The 15,909-nt window shown below is 47.0% G+C and overlaps 1 protein-coding gene across 5 annotated transcripts in view; it reads left to right on the top strand.

The window, feature by feature from the left end:
• ANKRD17 (ankyrin repeat domain 17) overlaps positions 1 to 15,909 on the top strand; it is a 68,811-nt gene that overhangs the window by 50,719 nt on the left and 2,183 nt on the right. For all 5 annotated transcript variants that reach the window (XM_075422050.1, XM_075422052.1, XM_075422051.1 and 2 more), the window contains 14 exons: positions 709 to 922; positions 1,128 to 1,303; positions 2,168 to 2,330; positions 3,122 to 3,217; positions 4,443 to 4,559; positions 5,385 to 5,556; positions 6,319 to 6,766; positions 7,174 to 7,329; positions 7,565 to 7,714; positions 8,216 to 9,864; positions 11,702 to 11,899; positions 12,962 to 13,210; positions 15,087 to 15,262; positions 15,608 to 15,772. In XM_075422050.1, coding sequence (XP_075278165.1) covers positions 709 to 922; positions 1,128 to 1,303; positions 2,168 to 2,330; positions 3,122 to 3,217; positions 4,443 to 4,559; positions 5,385 to 5,556; positions 6,319 to 6,766; positions 7,174 to 7,329; positions 7,565 to 7,714; positions 8,216 to 9,864; positions 11,702 to 11,899; positions 12,962 to 13,210; positions 15,087 to 15,262; positions 15,608 to 15,772 — 4,129 coding nt within the window. The remainder of the gene's footprint in view (positions 1 to 708; positions 923 to 1,127; positions 1,304 to 2,167; positions 2,331 to 3,121; positions 3,218 to 4,442; positions 4,560 to 5,384; positions 5,557 to 6,318; positions 6,767 to 7,173; positions 7,330 to 7,564; positions 7,715 to 8,215; positions 9,865 to 11,701; positions 11,900 to 12,961; positions 13,211 to 15,086; positions 15,263 to 15,607; positions 15,773 to 15,909) is intronic.

Below are 15,909 nucleotides of genomic sequence, written 5' to 3'. Positions count from 1 at the left end.
CCCTCTCCGGGAGGATTTCTTGACAGCTGTGTGGAGCAAAATCTTACTATTCTTACCTGATCACAACCAGTGTATTGTTTAATTTGTTGTAGGCCACTTTCCTCCGAAGTGAGAAGCAGAAGCTTTGGGCTCTGCTTTTCTGACGCCCTTGTAACTTCCATCCCCCTCTGTGTATTTTGTTAACTTCTTTCCTATGTCATACGATCAGGTGGCTTTGTCAAAGATCGAAATCTGTCTTTTTGCGCTGGCTGGCGTGCTGGATTGGAATTAGTTCTGGGTTCCATGAAGAAAGTGTGTGTGTGTGTGTGTGTTTGCTGTCCCTTTGTTTTCCCTGTGTAGTCTGATGAGAGCTTTTTCTGTCTGTGTGCACGTATGTGATGCTTTTGCGTCCAGTGGGAGGCAGAAAATAGCTCAGCCGTGCACCGGACAAGTCAAACGAAAGGTCCAAGATGAAGTTATGATCCTCATAAGAGATGCCTTTAAATTTACAGCAGTTAAAAGGTGACGTGCACAGTATCTCTGACGAAAAGTATTTGTCCTGAGCAATGCTACTACGGAGAACCTTCTGTAGATGCAGGAATAGTTGCTGCGTGGCTGATTTTTCGGCCTTGGAGAAGTACTCTGCCTTCGGTAACTTTGTTAAAGTCACTGCAGAAATGTGATTACGATTTAAAGAGTTTTTTTGTTTTTTCTTTCTTTCTGTTTCAGAACTGGTAGCAAATTGGGCATTTCTCCCTTGATGCTGGCAGCCATGAATGGGCACACTGCTGCTGTCAAGCTGTTACTGGACATGGGCTCCGATATAAATGCCCAGATAGAGACCAACAGGAATACAGCCCTGACTCTGGCGTGTTTCCAAGGCAGAACTGAAGTGGTTAGCCTGCTGCTGGACAGAAAAGCTAATGTGGAACACAGAGCTAAGGTACGGAGCAAAAAGCTGAAAAAGTCTCCAGAAAATGGTGCTTGTAAGTCGTCACTTCTCTGTGGTTATCTGATCTTCTTGCTTTTTGTGCAAGTTGACTTCTCCAGTTAACTCCAGTTGCTGGAAGCTGAAATAAATCCTGGCTGTGAAGTGAAGCACCCCCACCCCTGACTAATTCCTTCTTTTTCCTGCTTGCTTGTGTTAGACCGGTCTCACGCCGTTAATGGAAGCAGCTTCTGGAGGGTATGCAGAAGTGGGCAGAGTGCTGCTGGACAAAGGTGCGGACGTGAATGCTCCGCCGGTACCTTCCTCAAGAGACACAGCTTTAACCATTGCGGCAGACAAAGGCCACTACAAATTCTGTGAGCTGCTCATTAGCAGGTACTGTCTTCGCAGGAGGGCTGCTTCAAGAAAAAGACTGGTCTTTCCCAGTATACAGTAATATTTCCCAATATACATTACAGTATACAATAATATTTCCCAGTATACAGTAATATTTCCCAGTATACATTACAGGGTAGGAAATGGGAAAGGTTCTGTGCCTGTTGACCATTACTATGTATTTTAATTTATCAAAAATGATCAAACGAAGTTCTCTTCGGTGTTAGAGTGCTTGCTTTTGCCCAGATGGACTAACTTGTTTTTTCCTGTCTCACCGAATCATGAATGATAGAAATAATCAATTTCTTGTGAAGTTCACAGACACGGTACTCACAGTTTTGACACACAGCCATGTTAGATGGTAGCGTGAAGTCCTTAAACAACAGAAGACGCACATGGAACATACGTCTTAATATTCCCCCCCTGCTTTTTCTTCCGACTGAGCCTGATGCCCATTCCGTGTGGTTGTGTTTCCCGAGTAGCGTTTGGAGAGGTCGCTTTCCAGGCAGTTGCACGGGTGCTTGGCTTGCACTCGAAGTGTCCAAGTTGTGCACAGTAAGCTACTGAAGAATACAGTGTACTGATGGATGGGAGTTAATGAACTAATTAGAGAAGTTTCACAGACAGCTGACAACCAGCCTGATTTAGAGTGTTAAAAATGTTTTTGGGCTGAGTTGAGGCTCTTGACAGCATCAGAAGAAACAAAAATACGATTTTGCAAGTGGAAGCACTAGGTTTGATGAGAAAATGAGTACTGAGTTTTACCCTCTTGCTGTTGTGTTGCCTGTCTGCTCTGCCAGTCCGGCTCATACGTGAAATGCAAATCTGGCCCAGAGTTCTGATTCGGTGCGTTTGGTTTTGCAGAGGAGCTCACATTGACGTGCGCAACAAGAAGGGGAATACTCCGCTATGGCTGGCAGCAAATGGAGGGCATCTGGACGTTGTCCAACTCCTGGTTCAAGCTGGAGCTGATGTGGATGCTGCTGATAACAGGAAAATAACTCCTCTTATGGCAGCCTTTCGAAAGGTAGAGTGTGAAGTGTGGCTTTGGGCTTGGCTGGTATTGCCTCCATCAGCCCGATGCAGTTGTAAGTAGAACACAGCTGACAGAAACTACGTCTTCAAAAAAGTCAGCTATTTTTAATACTGGACATTGAATCTTCAAAAATAGGTGTGTCATTGTATAATATCTGTATTAAATTCTAGCAGAAATTTGCTTTATAGGCACTTTACTGAGGGTAGTTCTCATGGGTCTGAGAGGTGAGCATTGCAATGTATTTGTATAGAGAGGGGGGAATATCTGATAGAGGGGGGAATATCTGATAGAGCTGGGGGGAAAACTGGATTGGTTTCATATGCAAAAGAGGATGAGCACTTTTTAAAAAAAAAAAAAAAAAAAAAGGGAAAAAAAAGTGCTGTTTAGCCTGAGTTGACTCTGAGAGATAATTGTTGTTAGCAAGGGAGTGTAGCTGAAGTGCTGCAGTACTTGCAAAGTTGCAAGGGAGTGTAGGAGCCTGCGACTGTGAAGTTGCCAGAGCTGGGCTTTTAAAAACTGCCAAAACAAAAGCCAGAAGTGTGTGAAAGTGTGGCTGGAGTAAGGGCAGGTGCTGTGATGCTTGCCTGCTCCTCCATCGTAAACGTGAAGGAGCGCGCCTCACCAGTTCAGCAGCCGTAAACATTAAAAAAAGGAGTGTCGAGAGCATCGTTTGAAGGGGTTGAAAATAAGAATTTTGCAATGAGTGCTTGGAGTAAAGTGTTTTAGCCAACCAGAAGCAGCTGGCCTGATATAAAATGTCACCCTTCGAATTTCTTTTTCAGGGTCATGTAAAAGTGGTGCGCTACCTAGTGAAAGAAGTGAACCAGTTCCCGTCGGACTCCGAATGCATGAGATACATAGCAACAATTACTGATAAGGTGAGAGTGTAGGAAAGAAGATGTTTGAGAAGGAATTGTGCTGTGACGCAGCTTTAGAGTCGATGTTACAAATGGTCTTTAGCTTCCTGGCACATCAGATTTCTGCCAATGATGAGTCCCATTGGATTTTTTCAGAAAAAACACTGCAAAAAGTGGGAACGTGCGGCCATGGTAATTTTGGGCACCTCAGTGCTGTTAGAATAGTAGTAAAAGTGGGGTTATTTGATTATCCATGCTTATTTTTAAGCATTCTCCCAGTCATTGCCTCACTCTGCTCTGCGTTCCTCCCTGTTGAGCAAGTTGGTACTCAATTTGTGACGGCTCTTGCAGTGGGGTGGAGATAACAGAATGAATTTCTGCTAAGAGTGTGAATCTTCATGCTTAAGCTCGCACACAATCTTGTGTAGAAATCATAATTAGCAGTAAAGTCGTTCTGGTAGCCTGTTAACTGGACTGCTGCTCTTACCTCTGAAGGTTCGGGTTTGTTTGGTTTATCTTCAGTCCGGATGAACAGGGCAAAAACTATTCTGTAGTAAGAGAAACGAGACTAGCAGACAGTGCAGAAGTGTGGTCGCCCTGCTCCTGCCTCTTCGCTGATCGGCTGCGCTGCCAGCGAGCTGTCTGTCGGGGCGTGGGGTTGTGGTGGGCGTGCGGAGGCGGGAGGTGCTGCTCTTCAGGGCAGTGTGTGTTTGATGGCCAGTGGCTCGCACCGCTGCCCGCTTCCACGACACTAGGCACCCCGTGCATGGGAAGATTTTCACTGCTATGAAGCCAAAATAAGTTTGGGTAGTACTGTAATATTATAATATTCGCGTATTTCCTAAGTCTCAAAAAAAAAAACCCCACAAAAAAACCCAAAAAAACCCTGCCTTACTTTACGACATATTTTTATTTCCGCAGTTGCTTCATCTTGCAGACCCTTTGCCCTTTATTTCAGAAGATTTTTGGTCTTGATAATGGCATAGGTTATGAGCTGTCATTGCACCGTCTGTAGCACGCTGAGACCTAGGTCACCGAGTGCACGTCACAGCTGTGACTGGAATATCAGTTTGCAAGGTTGGGTCTGGAGAGGAATTTACTGGAGGGAATTTAAAGTAGTCCCTTAAACTCCTGTGCAAGTAACACAACAGTTATTAAATGACAAGTGCAAGCTGGAGATGGCAGATTCAAACACACTGCAGCATTACTCTTTCAGACAGAGGGCTGATGTACTTTACCGTTTCAGGAGATGCTGAAGAAGTGCCACCTGTGTATGGAGTCAATTGTTCAAGCCAAAGATAGACAGGCTGCTGAAGCCAACAAAAATGCAAGCATTCTTTTGGAGGAGCTGGACTTGGAGAAGGCAAGTTGAAAGAGTTTGGAGCTGGGGATATTTATTTGATAAAATTCCAATGTCACGTTCTTTCAAGATCATAAGACCGGTGAAAGTAGGGATTGAAGTGTAGGAGTATGTGTCATTACCGTAGTTGGAGTGTCCAGGGCTGAGCACCTTGTTGTTCAGGTAATCTTTGAACCTGACTTTCACTGTTATTCAGAGAAATTGGATCAGGAAACTCCGATATAACTATTTCTTCTGGAATAATGTTGTACCAAAAGAAGGATTCCTGAGTGTAATTTTTTGTCAAGTGCATGATAGATGGGCATTTTCCAATGACGTTGGTGTGGATTTTAGATATAAACCCTGTTTTGTGTCTTGAAAATTAAAAAAAATACACTAATAATGCTACTAAAAACCGTAGGGCTGTAGTAGAAATCTAATGGAAAAGTCCAGCTACAGGTATGGTGTCAAAGGAGCGCACCCTTTATATTCAAGCCAGCTGAAACCATTTCGTGTTCTCATCGTTAAGAGGGAGGTGGGTGTCGTTCAGCCTGTACTGCTGAGACACACAAGGTTACACAAGGAATCCTCAAAATCCGTCTTGGAAAACTCTTTAAGTATGTATGGTGTCTGTCCTCTGTTTCTACGGTAACTTTCTGTTAACATGAGTGAACAATCTGTTTGGAAGGAGTAAATGCATAAAAATGTGGATCATAGAGAATTTAGCTTCTGTTTTGTAAATATTTTAGTCTAAAATTCAAGTGCAGCTCCCTAGGAAATAGAAAGCATTTGAATTTCTAGACGTGCATGGGAGACCTTGCAATACTGTTCCATGTGCTTGACTTGTAGCTAAGGGAAGAAAGCAGGAGACTGGCTTTGGCTGCCAAAAGAGAGAAAAGAAAGGAGAAAAGGAGGAAGAAAAAAGAAGAACAAAGACGAAAACTAGAAGAAATAGAAGCAAAGAATAAAGAGAATTTTGAACTTCAAGCTGCTCAGGAGAAAGAGAAGCTAAAAGTTGAAGGTGGGTTAAAATATTTGCCTTGTTTTTGAAACACTGCCTTGATTTCCTTCCCAGTATTAACAGTTGCTTTTCTGGTCAAAACGTGACTGCAAGCCTGCTTACGACCTGCTGAGCTGCAGTGAGAGTTACGGGTTGACTTTACCATGGTCGTGGTGGTGGCTTTTTTTTGAATTCCAGGTCCCAGTACTTAAAACCAGGTCAATTTTATTTTTTTAGCATGCGAACAGAAGAAACTGACAATATGGAAATTCCAAATATGTATCGTTCTCTTCTTGCCCATCGAAACCTGGCTCTTCTGTACCTTGTGGCGATGAGCGTCAGAAGGTGTACGGAGAAATGGTTTTCCCTGGTTGTTCCCTCACTCTGAGATGCTGAAAGAAAGGGAGGAGATGTGGCAGTGTTCTCCTGTTGCTCCGGATGCTTGTTGACGTCCCCGGATTGCGTGTGTCTGTCTCTCTGTGCCTGAACTCAGTTTCACGTTTGTTAAATCGCTGCTGCATTTGTTCCCAGAGAAGAATGAAGTTGTGTGTGAGTTAGCGTAGCCGAGGGGAGAGGCTCCCGGGGCGACGTATCTGGTGGTTCTGCAGATGGCCGCGGCTGGTCAGCCTGCAGGGTGGCCACAGTTGGTCAGCCTGCGGGTTGCTTGGAGGCTTGAAAGTCGCTCCTGAGTTATTTCCTAGAACAGCTGTGGTTTGGAAGCCAAAACCACGCGGGCTTCCGCGAGCCAGCTGAATTACTGCTGCGTTTTCACTCTTCCCGCAGATGATCCAGAGGTCCCGATGGAGCCTCCCAGTGCAACCACTACAACCACCATAGGTATATCTGCGACCTGGACAACGTTAGCAGGCTCCCATGGGAAGAGGAATAACACCATCACCACCGCAAGCTCCAAAAGGAAAAACAGGAAAAACAAAGTAACCCCTGATAATGTTCAGATTATATTTGATGATCAACTCCCAATTTCCTATAGCCAACCAGAAAAAGTGAACGGCGAATCCAAGAGCAGCAGCACCAGTGAAAGCGGCGACAGCGACAATATGAGGATTTCCAGCTGTAGCGACGAAAGCAGCAACAGCAACAGCAGCCACAAAAGTGACAATCATTCTTCCACAGCCGTTCCTAACCCACAGAGCAACAAAAAGCAACCATCCGTTCTTGTCACTTGCCCAAAGGAGGAGAGGAAAGCAGTTACTGGCAAATCATCCATCAAGTGAGTTGCTGTGACCGCGCGTGCCGTTTGACGGTGGTGGTTGCCCTGTGTTTGAATGCTGTGCCCTTGTCTTCATGGACTTGGGTTCTTAGGTCGGTCGTTAGGAGGTGGATGAGGCAGCGCGTCCGTGCTCTGGCGTGTGTAAGGAGTATAAACCTGGTTGCAGGATGAACTTGAATGCAGTAGTAGGTTCTGAAGCCAAAACATCACCGTGGATCTGGAGGCAGAGAATTGTTGGGGTGTTTTAAGGTGTAAGCATCTCAATTCAAGCAACTCGCTGATAACAGTGCTTTTGTGGTAAAAGAGAAAAATGGGTTGGGGGGGCCTGGAGAATGGGCAAAATGCCAGTCATCCTTCTGTTTTTTTTTTCTTGACTGCATAATGACAGCATTTAATTTCTTTTAAAGGTTGTCTGAAGTTATTAGCGAAGTGACGACTAATTCTTTGTCTACTTGCACAAAATCTGGTCCTTCACCTCTTTCTTCTCCAAATGGAAAGCTAACCATTGCTAGTCCTAAACGTGGTCAGAAGAGGGAAGAAGGATGGAAGGAGGTTGTGAGAAGGTAAGCGAGACATTCCCCTGACCGCCCCTTGCTGATGTCCTTCTTCAGAATGCTTTCTGGAGTGTAGCCCCCTCGGAGGTTACTGAATGACCCTCCTTCTTAGCAGACCTGACAGATTTCACAAAATTACTGCTGCAGAGGTTGAATTGTGAATTATAACATTGCTTTGACCAACCTGCCCACTGCTTCGTGCCGTGGAAGCCTTTCTCAGTTGACGTTGTTTCTTTTTGTATAGATCCAAGAAGGTTTCTGTCCCATCAACTGTGATTTCCAGAGTCATTGGCAGAGGGGGGTGTAACATCAACGCCATTCGTGAGTGCACGGGAGCGCACATAGACATTGACAAACAGAAGGACAAAACTGGAGACAGAATAATAACGATCAGGTAAGCAGGCTGCTGGGTGTGCTCCTTCCTGCGGGCATTTTTTTGTTGTAGAACATGTTTCTGTGTAGAAAAACGAAAAGGCTTGACCTCGTTGTCCCTTGAAGGATTGCTTTGAGGCAGGGGGGACGAATGGGGTGGGGAAACCAAGAGCAACTGCCAGTTGATACCATTGCATTTGTACAAAAGAAGACTTGAGAGATAAGGTGGAGCATAAACTAGGACTCTGTGTCTGGACTTGTTTAGATACAGCTAAATATACAGGCACATTGAGGGAAGTAAACCTTTTAGCCATTTGGGTTTTTTGGGAGTTAGAGTTTTCAACTTGAGCATCTTAAATAATTGTCAGCAGCAAGAACGTGCCAAGCTCAGTCTTGGCATCGAGTTCTTTTCCTGGCTGTGTAAGCGTGACGGGAGACAGGCTGGGCCGAGTGTTGGAGACGCTTCGCTATGATGTGTGTAAATGCTTTAGTCGCACTTTCCCGTTTCCCTTCCTTTCGGCAGGGGTGGCACAGAATCAACAAGGCAGGCCACGCAGTTGATCAGTGCTCTGATTAAGGATCCGGATAAGGAAATTGATGAACTTATTCCAAAGAACCGTTTGAAAAGTTCGGCTGCAAACTCCAAAATAGGGTCATCGACACCTGCCACCACTACAGCTGCTAACAGTTCTCTCGTGGGCATCAAAGTGACCACCGTAGCTGCTTCGTCAACATCTCAGACTGCCTCCGCGCTCACCGTGCCTGCGATTTCTTCAGCATCCACTCACAAAACCATTAAGAACCCAGTGAACAACGTGCGGCCTGGTTTCCAAGTTTCTCTTCCGCTAGCATATCCTCCTCCGCAGTTTGCACACGCTTTACTCGCTGCTCAGACTTTCCAGCAAATCCGTCCGCCTCGGTTGCCCATGACACACTTTGGAGGTACTTTCCCACCAGCTCAGTCCACATGGGGACCGTTTCCTGTTAGGCCGTTGAGCCCTGCCAGGGCTACCAACTCACCGAAACCTCACATGGTGCCTCGCCATAACAGCCAGAACAGCAGCGGTTCTCAGGTGAATTCAGCGAGTTCTTTGACAACTAGTCCAACAGCTACAACAACTTCAGTGGCTTCTACTGTGCCTGGTTCTTCTGCAAGCGGCAGTCCAAGTTCACCTTCAGTCAGAAGACAGCTTTTCGTCACGGTCGTGAAGACCTCGAACGCCACGACGACCACAGTGACAACCACGGCAAGTAACACGAGCACAGCACCTACAAATGCCACGTACCCAGTTCCTACTGCCAAAGAACACTACCCTGCATCCTCCCCGTCGTCTCCTTCTCCTCCTGCGCAGCCGGTGGGTGTTTCCCGAAGCAGTCCTTCCGACTGCGCCGCAGCCTCTCCGAATAAAGGTGCGCCTGCGTCTGATCCGGAAGCGAGCAGTCCGCCAGCCGTGGAGGCGAGCAGCTCCACCGGCGGTAGGCAGCCCAGTTCTGGTACCGGCAGCTCATCCGTGCACCCTGCTCATCAGCAGCCTCCGGGAGCTCCTCTGCAAGAGGCGAGACCCCCTCTTCAGCAACCTCAGGTTCCTGCACCAGATCCTCGAATGGTTGTGCCTCCCAACTTAGCGGCGACAAGCTCATCTGCTCCCGTGGCAGGCCCGACAAACGCCCCGATGACCTATCCCATGTCTCAGACGTCGATGGGGTCTTCTCAGCCCGCAGCCAAGATGGAAACGCCGGCCATCAGACCGCCTGTCCATGCAGCCAGTGGTGTCCACAAGAATCCAGCTCCTGTGCAAAACTCTTCTGTTGCAGTCCTCAATGTTAACCACATCAAAAGGCCCCACAGTGTTCCTTCTTCAGTGCAGCTTCCTTCTACCTTAAGTACACAAAGTGCTTCTCAGAGTTCAGCCCATCCAGGAAACAAGTCCATGGGTAACAATTTCAGTGCTGCTTTACCGTTTGGGCCCTTCAGCACGTTGTTTGAAAACAGTCCTACGTCTGCGCATGCCTTCTGGGGCGGCTCCGTCGTCTCGTCTCAGACAACACCAGAGTCTATGCTGTCAGGAAAGTCTTCGTTTTTGCCAAATTCAGATCCTTTACATCAGTCTGATACTTCCAAAGCCCCAGGTTTTAGGCCACCGTTACAGAGGCCGGCTCCAAGTCCCTCAGGTAAGGCTGTGTCTTGCGTTCATACCTGAAATAAGAACTGCCGCGTGTTTTTATTTTGAACGCGCGATACTTTCTGCCTCGGCTCTTGTGGTTGTTGATAGTAAATCACCGTCTGCCCTGCAACGAAAGGGTGCTGTGGTACAGTTTGTCGTTGTTTCTGTAAGCAAAGTGGAGTTTGTCTTCCTTTGAAGTGCCACCTGTCAAGTCTCATAACTATTTTGCAGCTGATGAACTTGATAAAAGTCGAGCTGAGGCATTCTTTTTGCCATTCCAGTCTACTCCTCTGCGATAGCTCAGATAATAAACCACTTGGCCTTTTTTTCCACCTCCCTTCCCTGCCACCAGCTAATAACTATTGTAATTTGTGATAACTTGCTGCTTGTCCTGAGGCTGCAGAAAAATATGGAGCATCTTCAGAGGTGTGAAAAGAAATTGCGTTTGGATGGGAACTTGTAATAAGAGGTGTGTTCTCTTAACTCCTAAATTCAATCGAAAAACTTAATTTCTTTGGCTTTCTGAGTTTCATAGCGAGAGGTGCAGCCTGCTGCACAAACAGGCGAAGGAGGTGTCATGAAACTGGTGCTGTAGCTTCCAGAAAGTACGTGTACAGTTTGTACCGTCCGCGCCTCTTTTGGTAGGACCTGTGAGTTGTTTACGTAGCTTTGTTTATGAATCAGGAGATAGAGCAGCTAGTTTTCTCATATTTTGTGTGTGTCGTGGTATTGTGTAGCTTTTTGAGGTGCTCCCTAAATTTTGTCAGTTTACTGCTTAGCGTGGTGACTTTGGCACGCTCGGCACTGCGGATCACGTGAGAACGCCCGTCGGAGAGCGGGGCTCCCGGCACCTCGGCAGCTCCCTCTCGGGAGGCTGCGGGCCCCACGGGAGCAGTTGGAGGTGTCTGTAGGGCCGGGAGGTGGTGGTGGGTTTGTAGGAGAGGAGCCCCTGAGAGCCCAGAGCACGGGACAGAGCAGGGGTTGGATCCTGGGAACGGGTGGTGCGGAGGAGGCAGGCGCTGGGCTGCTGCAGTCTGCTGCCTGTCGGTGGGGAAGGGTGGGGGTTTTCCTAACTAAAGCTACAAATTTCAGTCTTTTGTCACATTTTAGGAGAAAGGTGCAAGTGCCACTGCAGTTGAGTGATAACAAACTGCCTGAATAGATTTTGAAACTTAAGACTTTATTTTTTCCTTTCTTCACTGAGGAGAGTATTAAGGAGGTGGTAATTATTGTAGTTTGAATACCTTGGCTAAAGTGCCGTTTGGTCTTAATAAAATACCATTTTCCTAAGCAAGTGAAAATGTGTCCCTGGGTTGGAAAAAACCACTTTGGTGTTGATCATGGTGTATATAGACATCATTCTGTAAAATAAAAAGTCTTCAAATCTTTAGTATTATTTCCACTGTTCTTGGTATAGAATCATACTTTCTAAACCTACAAAATTTAAATTACAGGTTGATAAACTGCTCGGTTACTTTTCTGAGTCCAGTCATACCAGAACATGTGTTGCATTCCCTTCACTTATTTGCATTCAAGGGACCTGCGTGGTGGCATAGGAGCAGTTCTTGGTTTATGTGTGGCGCAACTGGCACACGCTGTCAGCACTTGTAGAGTAGGAGGGTTAAGACTCCCGGCTCTCTTTGGAAAATAGTAACAACCCCCTCGCCAACAACTGACTGGAGAAAAGTTTTCCTTCCTTCTCTGTTAAGTAAAATAGTAAATAAATGCTTCTGATTACTGTCTGCACTATAAAACTTACCTGGTCTGTTATGCCCATGAGACGGGTGACCTCTTCACGGAGATCTCGGACTCCCGGGAGTCACTTGTGCCTGTTTCCCTCGTAGGTATTGTCAGTATGGATTCACCCTACGCTTCTGTAACGCCTTCTTCGACACACCTGGGTAATTTTGCCTCCAACCTGTCGGGCGGTCAGATGTACGCGCCTGGGACGCCCCTCGGCGGAGCGCCTGCGGCTGCCAATTTCAACAGACAGCATTTTTCCCCACTCAGTTTGTTGCCTCCGTGTTCATCAGCATCAAACGGTGAGTTCTCGTCAGCGGGAAGCCAGCTGAGAGGCAATGGCACAAATAAAGTGGCCTCATGCACTGGCTGTTTTAGGTAGGCTTTTCTCGTTCTGTACGTTTTTAACTGCAGGTTTCTAGATATGTGTTAAACCTTGATGCAGTTGCACATTCCAAGCTAAAACTTCCCTGTGCAAGTTCTGATCTCTAGTGCGGGTTCTGCAGCAGCTAAGGTCATGCTGTTGCGGAGTTCCTGATCCTTGCTGCAATTAACTTTGGCACGTTAACGTCTATGGCACTCTTTCAGTCAGCTTTCAAAGAGGTCAGGTTTTTGGTTTGTGAAGGTAAGGTTCCAAGTGAGAAGTTGTGCAAACCTTGCAACGGTGTTTTACTGCAGCTGGCTGGACAGTGGCGATTGCTTAGCTTTGCTGCTGTGCTTCAAACAGAGCTGTGCAGTGTATTCCAGGAGAACACACGCAGGGCGAGTTCTGCTACCTGCCGCCTCCTTCGGCCTCTGCGGCTCTGGCTGTGCAGCATCATGCTTTGGACAGCAAACAAATACACTGTTGAATGCTGGCTTATGCAGAGAACAAGTTAGGCAGTTCTACTGGCAAAAATAATAACAAACAAACCCCACAACCCCCTCCCCAGAACAAATCCGGATTAAAAAAACAAACAAAAAAACCCCAACAAACAAACAAGAAGAAACAAACCCAACCCAAGAGCAACATGGGTTTATTTCAGCTGTGCTTTGGGACGTGGTCCTCAGATCCTCCGTTGCTGACACACGGTAATGCCTAGTTAGGATTCTGAACCGCCTGGTGCTGCGGGTTGTGGTCTGTGCCCAGTAGCTGAGCTGACAGGTAATCATTTTACGTAAGAGACTAAATCGAAGGTGAATGTCTCTCTGATCTGAAAGTAAAGCTGTTAAAATTATCCTGAAGTGTTTGCTGTGTGAATCTGGCATTGACAGACTACCCCTTTTACTTGTTTGATGTGTAGCTTGACGTCACAGGGCAGGTTTGTGGTGGCTGGAGAGGATCTGGCTGCCATTACTACGCGCTCTCGTTGCTCTCTTTGCAGAATCTCCTGCTCAGTCGGTGTCTTCTGGAGTAAGAGCACCATCTCCCACCCCTTCAGCAGTGTCCTTGGGATCAGAAAAACCCAGTAACGTTTCTCAGGACAGAAAAGTTCCTGTTCCCATTGGGACTGAACGGTCTGCACGTATTAGACAAACTGGAACTTCTACTCCATCTGTTATTGGGAGCAACTTAGCTGCGCCAGTGGGACACAGTGGGATCTGGTCCTTCGAAGGGATAGGTGGCAATCAAGGTACGTAGTGTTGGTAGATGTCCCTGCGCTTGCAGTTGTCCACAATACTGTGTTTTCCGAGCGTGCCTTTGGAGCTGAAGGACGATGCAGAAGTGAGTGCCTCAAAACGTAGGAGTGCTCTGTGCGAAGCAGTTGGAGCAGGGCCTTCGGTTTGCCCTCCTGTCCACTTAACCGCGTTGTAACAAGGTCTTGGAAAGCCCTGGGGCTCCTGAAACACCCTGGCTGTGAAGACTGGGTACTCGAAGCAAGAAATAACAGGGAAAATGAAACCACAGGGGTGAGCTGAGTGAGGATGGTTGGGTTTAGGAAGAGGGAGAAAGAAGAGGTCTCAAGGTATCGGTGTATTTTCTTGCTGTTGACAAGCAGGTTACTTTGTACAGTAGGAGTTCATATTCACACCAAGACGAGCTTTTTGTGCTGGGAATCGTGCGATTTATGGTTTTATAAATTGGTGGTATTCCACATCTGAGTTTTCTTTGTTCTTTCCGGTCATGCCATTTGCATTTTACTAACGCAAGGCTCTTGGCTCTCCTGTAGTCACACAGAATTCAGTATTTCAGAACGCATTGAAAACTTTGGTTACTGATGGGACAGCTTTTCTCAGCAAACGCTGCAGGAGCCTTGGATGCAGTTTATAGGAGGCGGCTGAATTTTTTTCATATTGGTTTTTTGAGGGTTGGTTTTTTTGTTCGTGTCTCGGGTTGTTTGTCTTTTTGCTTGGACTGAGGGGGAAGGACTCAGAGACCTCTGGAGGTCACCTCAGCCTCCTGCACAGAACGGGATTTGCGCTGAGGTCGGACCGGGTTGCTCAGGGCTTTATCCAGTTTGAGCATGAAAACCTCCAAGGATGGAAACTGCTCGGCCTCTCTGACCAGCCTGTTCCGCCGACTGACTGAGGAGTCCAGACAGCTGGAGGTTTTGCTGGGCTGACTGTGCCCATGCTGTGCGTGCAGTGAATGCATTGTCCTGGGTTTTTTTCCCCCCAAATACAAAATACTGTATCCAAACCCTTTTTTACCTCTCTAGTGGTCTTTTCCCCATCTGTGTAGTGAGAGGCTGCTTATCATTAAGGCTTTAGGAATTGAGCATTTTTATTTGCATTGTCAAGGTACGAAAGTTGCCCTTTATGACTTTGCTTTTGGAGTGGTGCTTTCTTTCTGCTTTGTTAATTACTTCAACATTTTGATTTTCGGTTCAGAGGGGGATTGGCTCTTCTCTTGTTGAGGGTTAGGATGGCTTCAGAAATGTTTCTGGATTCCTTCTCCACCCCTCCAAGTGTAATTTCCTGTTGTTTTACGTTGAAAAGTTGTCTTACTGGATGTCTGAGGTTTGAACTGTAGTAGCAATGCAAAGCTGCCTCTAATGATTTAATGTGATTAGAAGATGAATGCATATCTCCAGCTGGTCATTTTCTGGTTTTGCTCTTCAAAAGTACTTCTCTGCCTCTTAATTCATTAAATAACACATGAAAGAACGGTGGTGAGGTGGAGCACAAGTAGTCTTTGTAGCGTACATACCCCTTCCACAGCACCAAACGTGCAAGGAACTTCAGTATTTGGAGGAGGAGGAGTTAGCACAAATGCCAGCTTTCCCTTTCAAACGAAGGAAAGTGGCAGATGCTGTGATTGCGTGTAACTGCTCAGAACTCCTTGCGACGGCCCGGCGTTGCTGCCTGGAGTAGCTCTGTGTGCCGGTGCCGTTCCTGCTGCTCTCCCATCCCACGTGCACCGGAGTTTGAATGCTGGGGGGCACGCAGGAACTGCAGGCTGAGCAAACGTCACGTCAGAAGCGTTACGGTGCGCCAGCGTTCAGGCTGGAAAACGGACGTTAGCGGGCGTCGCGCGTAACGGTGCTGCTGTGTCTTCTGTGTCGGTAGATAAAGTGGACTGGTGTCACAGCGGCATGGGCAGCCACATGATCCACAGGCCCATGTCTGATCCCGGGGTGTTCTCGCACCAAGCCATGGAGAGGGACAGCACGGGAATCGTAACGCCTTCCGGTACATTCCATCAGCCTGTTCCTGCAGGATACATGGACTTCCCAAAAGTCGGGGTAATGGCCTGCCGGGACTCGATGCGCGCGGTACCGCTCCGTTTCCGTGGCAGTGCGCGAGGCGGGTGAGCAGCGCGGAGGTGTCGTTCGCTGTGGGCTTGAGCGTGCTTAAGCTAAAACGCTCACCAGCCCTCACGGTATTGCAGAAGCCTAGATCTGACAAAAAATAACTTGTCCATGATGTAATAAATACATGCGCAGAAGGGTTTTTCTTGAATTCAGGCGCTTCATTACTGCTTTCAGACAGAGAATTTCTTTAACGTGGTCCCCTTCTCTCGTTCTGTATGTACAACAGTAGCAGTGTTTGTGAATACGTACTGATTCTTGCTTTTTTCTCTCCCTAAGGGTATGCCTTTTTCTGTGTATGGGAATGCAATGATTCCTCCTGTAGCCCCCATCACAGATGGTACTGGAGGCCCTATATTTAATGGGCCTCATGCTGCTGACCCATCTTGGAACTCGCTGATAAAGATGGTTTCAAATTCCACAGAAAATAATGGGCCTCAGACGGTAACTTTTCAATTTTTATACTCCCAATTTTGTTTTAACTGAAGGAACGGTGTAGTGAAGAGAAGATCCTAGCTGGCAGAAAATACAAAAGCACAGTGTAGTGTTTGTTGGTTTTGCTCATGCCTCTGAGCAGCCGA

The sequence above is a fragment of the Opisthocomus hoazin genome, chromosome 5 (genome assembly GCF_030867145.1).
Source record: "Opisthocomus hoazin isolate bOpiHoa1 chromosome 5, bOpiHoa1.hap1, whole genome shotgun sequence".
Lineage (NCBI taxonomy): Eukaryota > Metazoa > Chordata > Aves > Opisthocomiformes > Opisthocomidae > Opisthocomus > Opisthocomus hoazin.
Note: the sequence above shows the minus strand (reverse complement) of the source record. Positions and strands in the feature narration are given on the sequence as shown.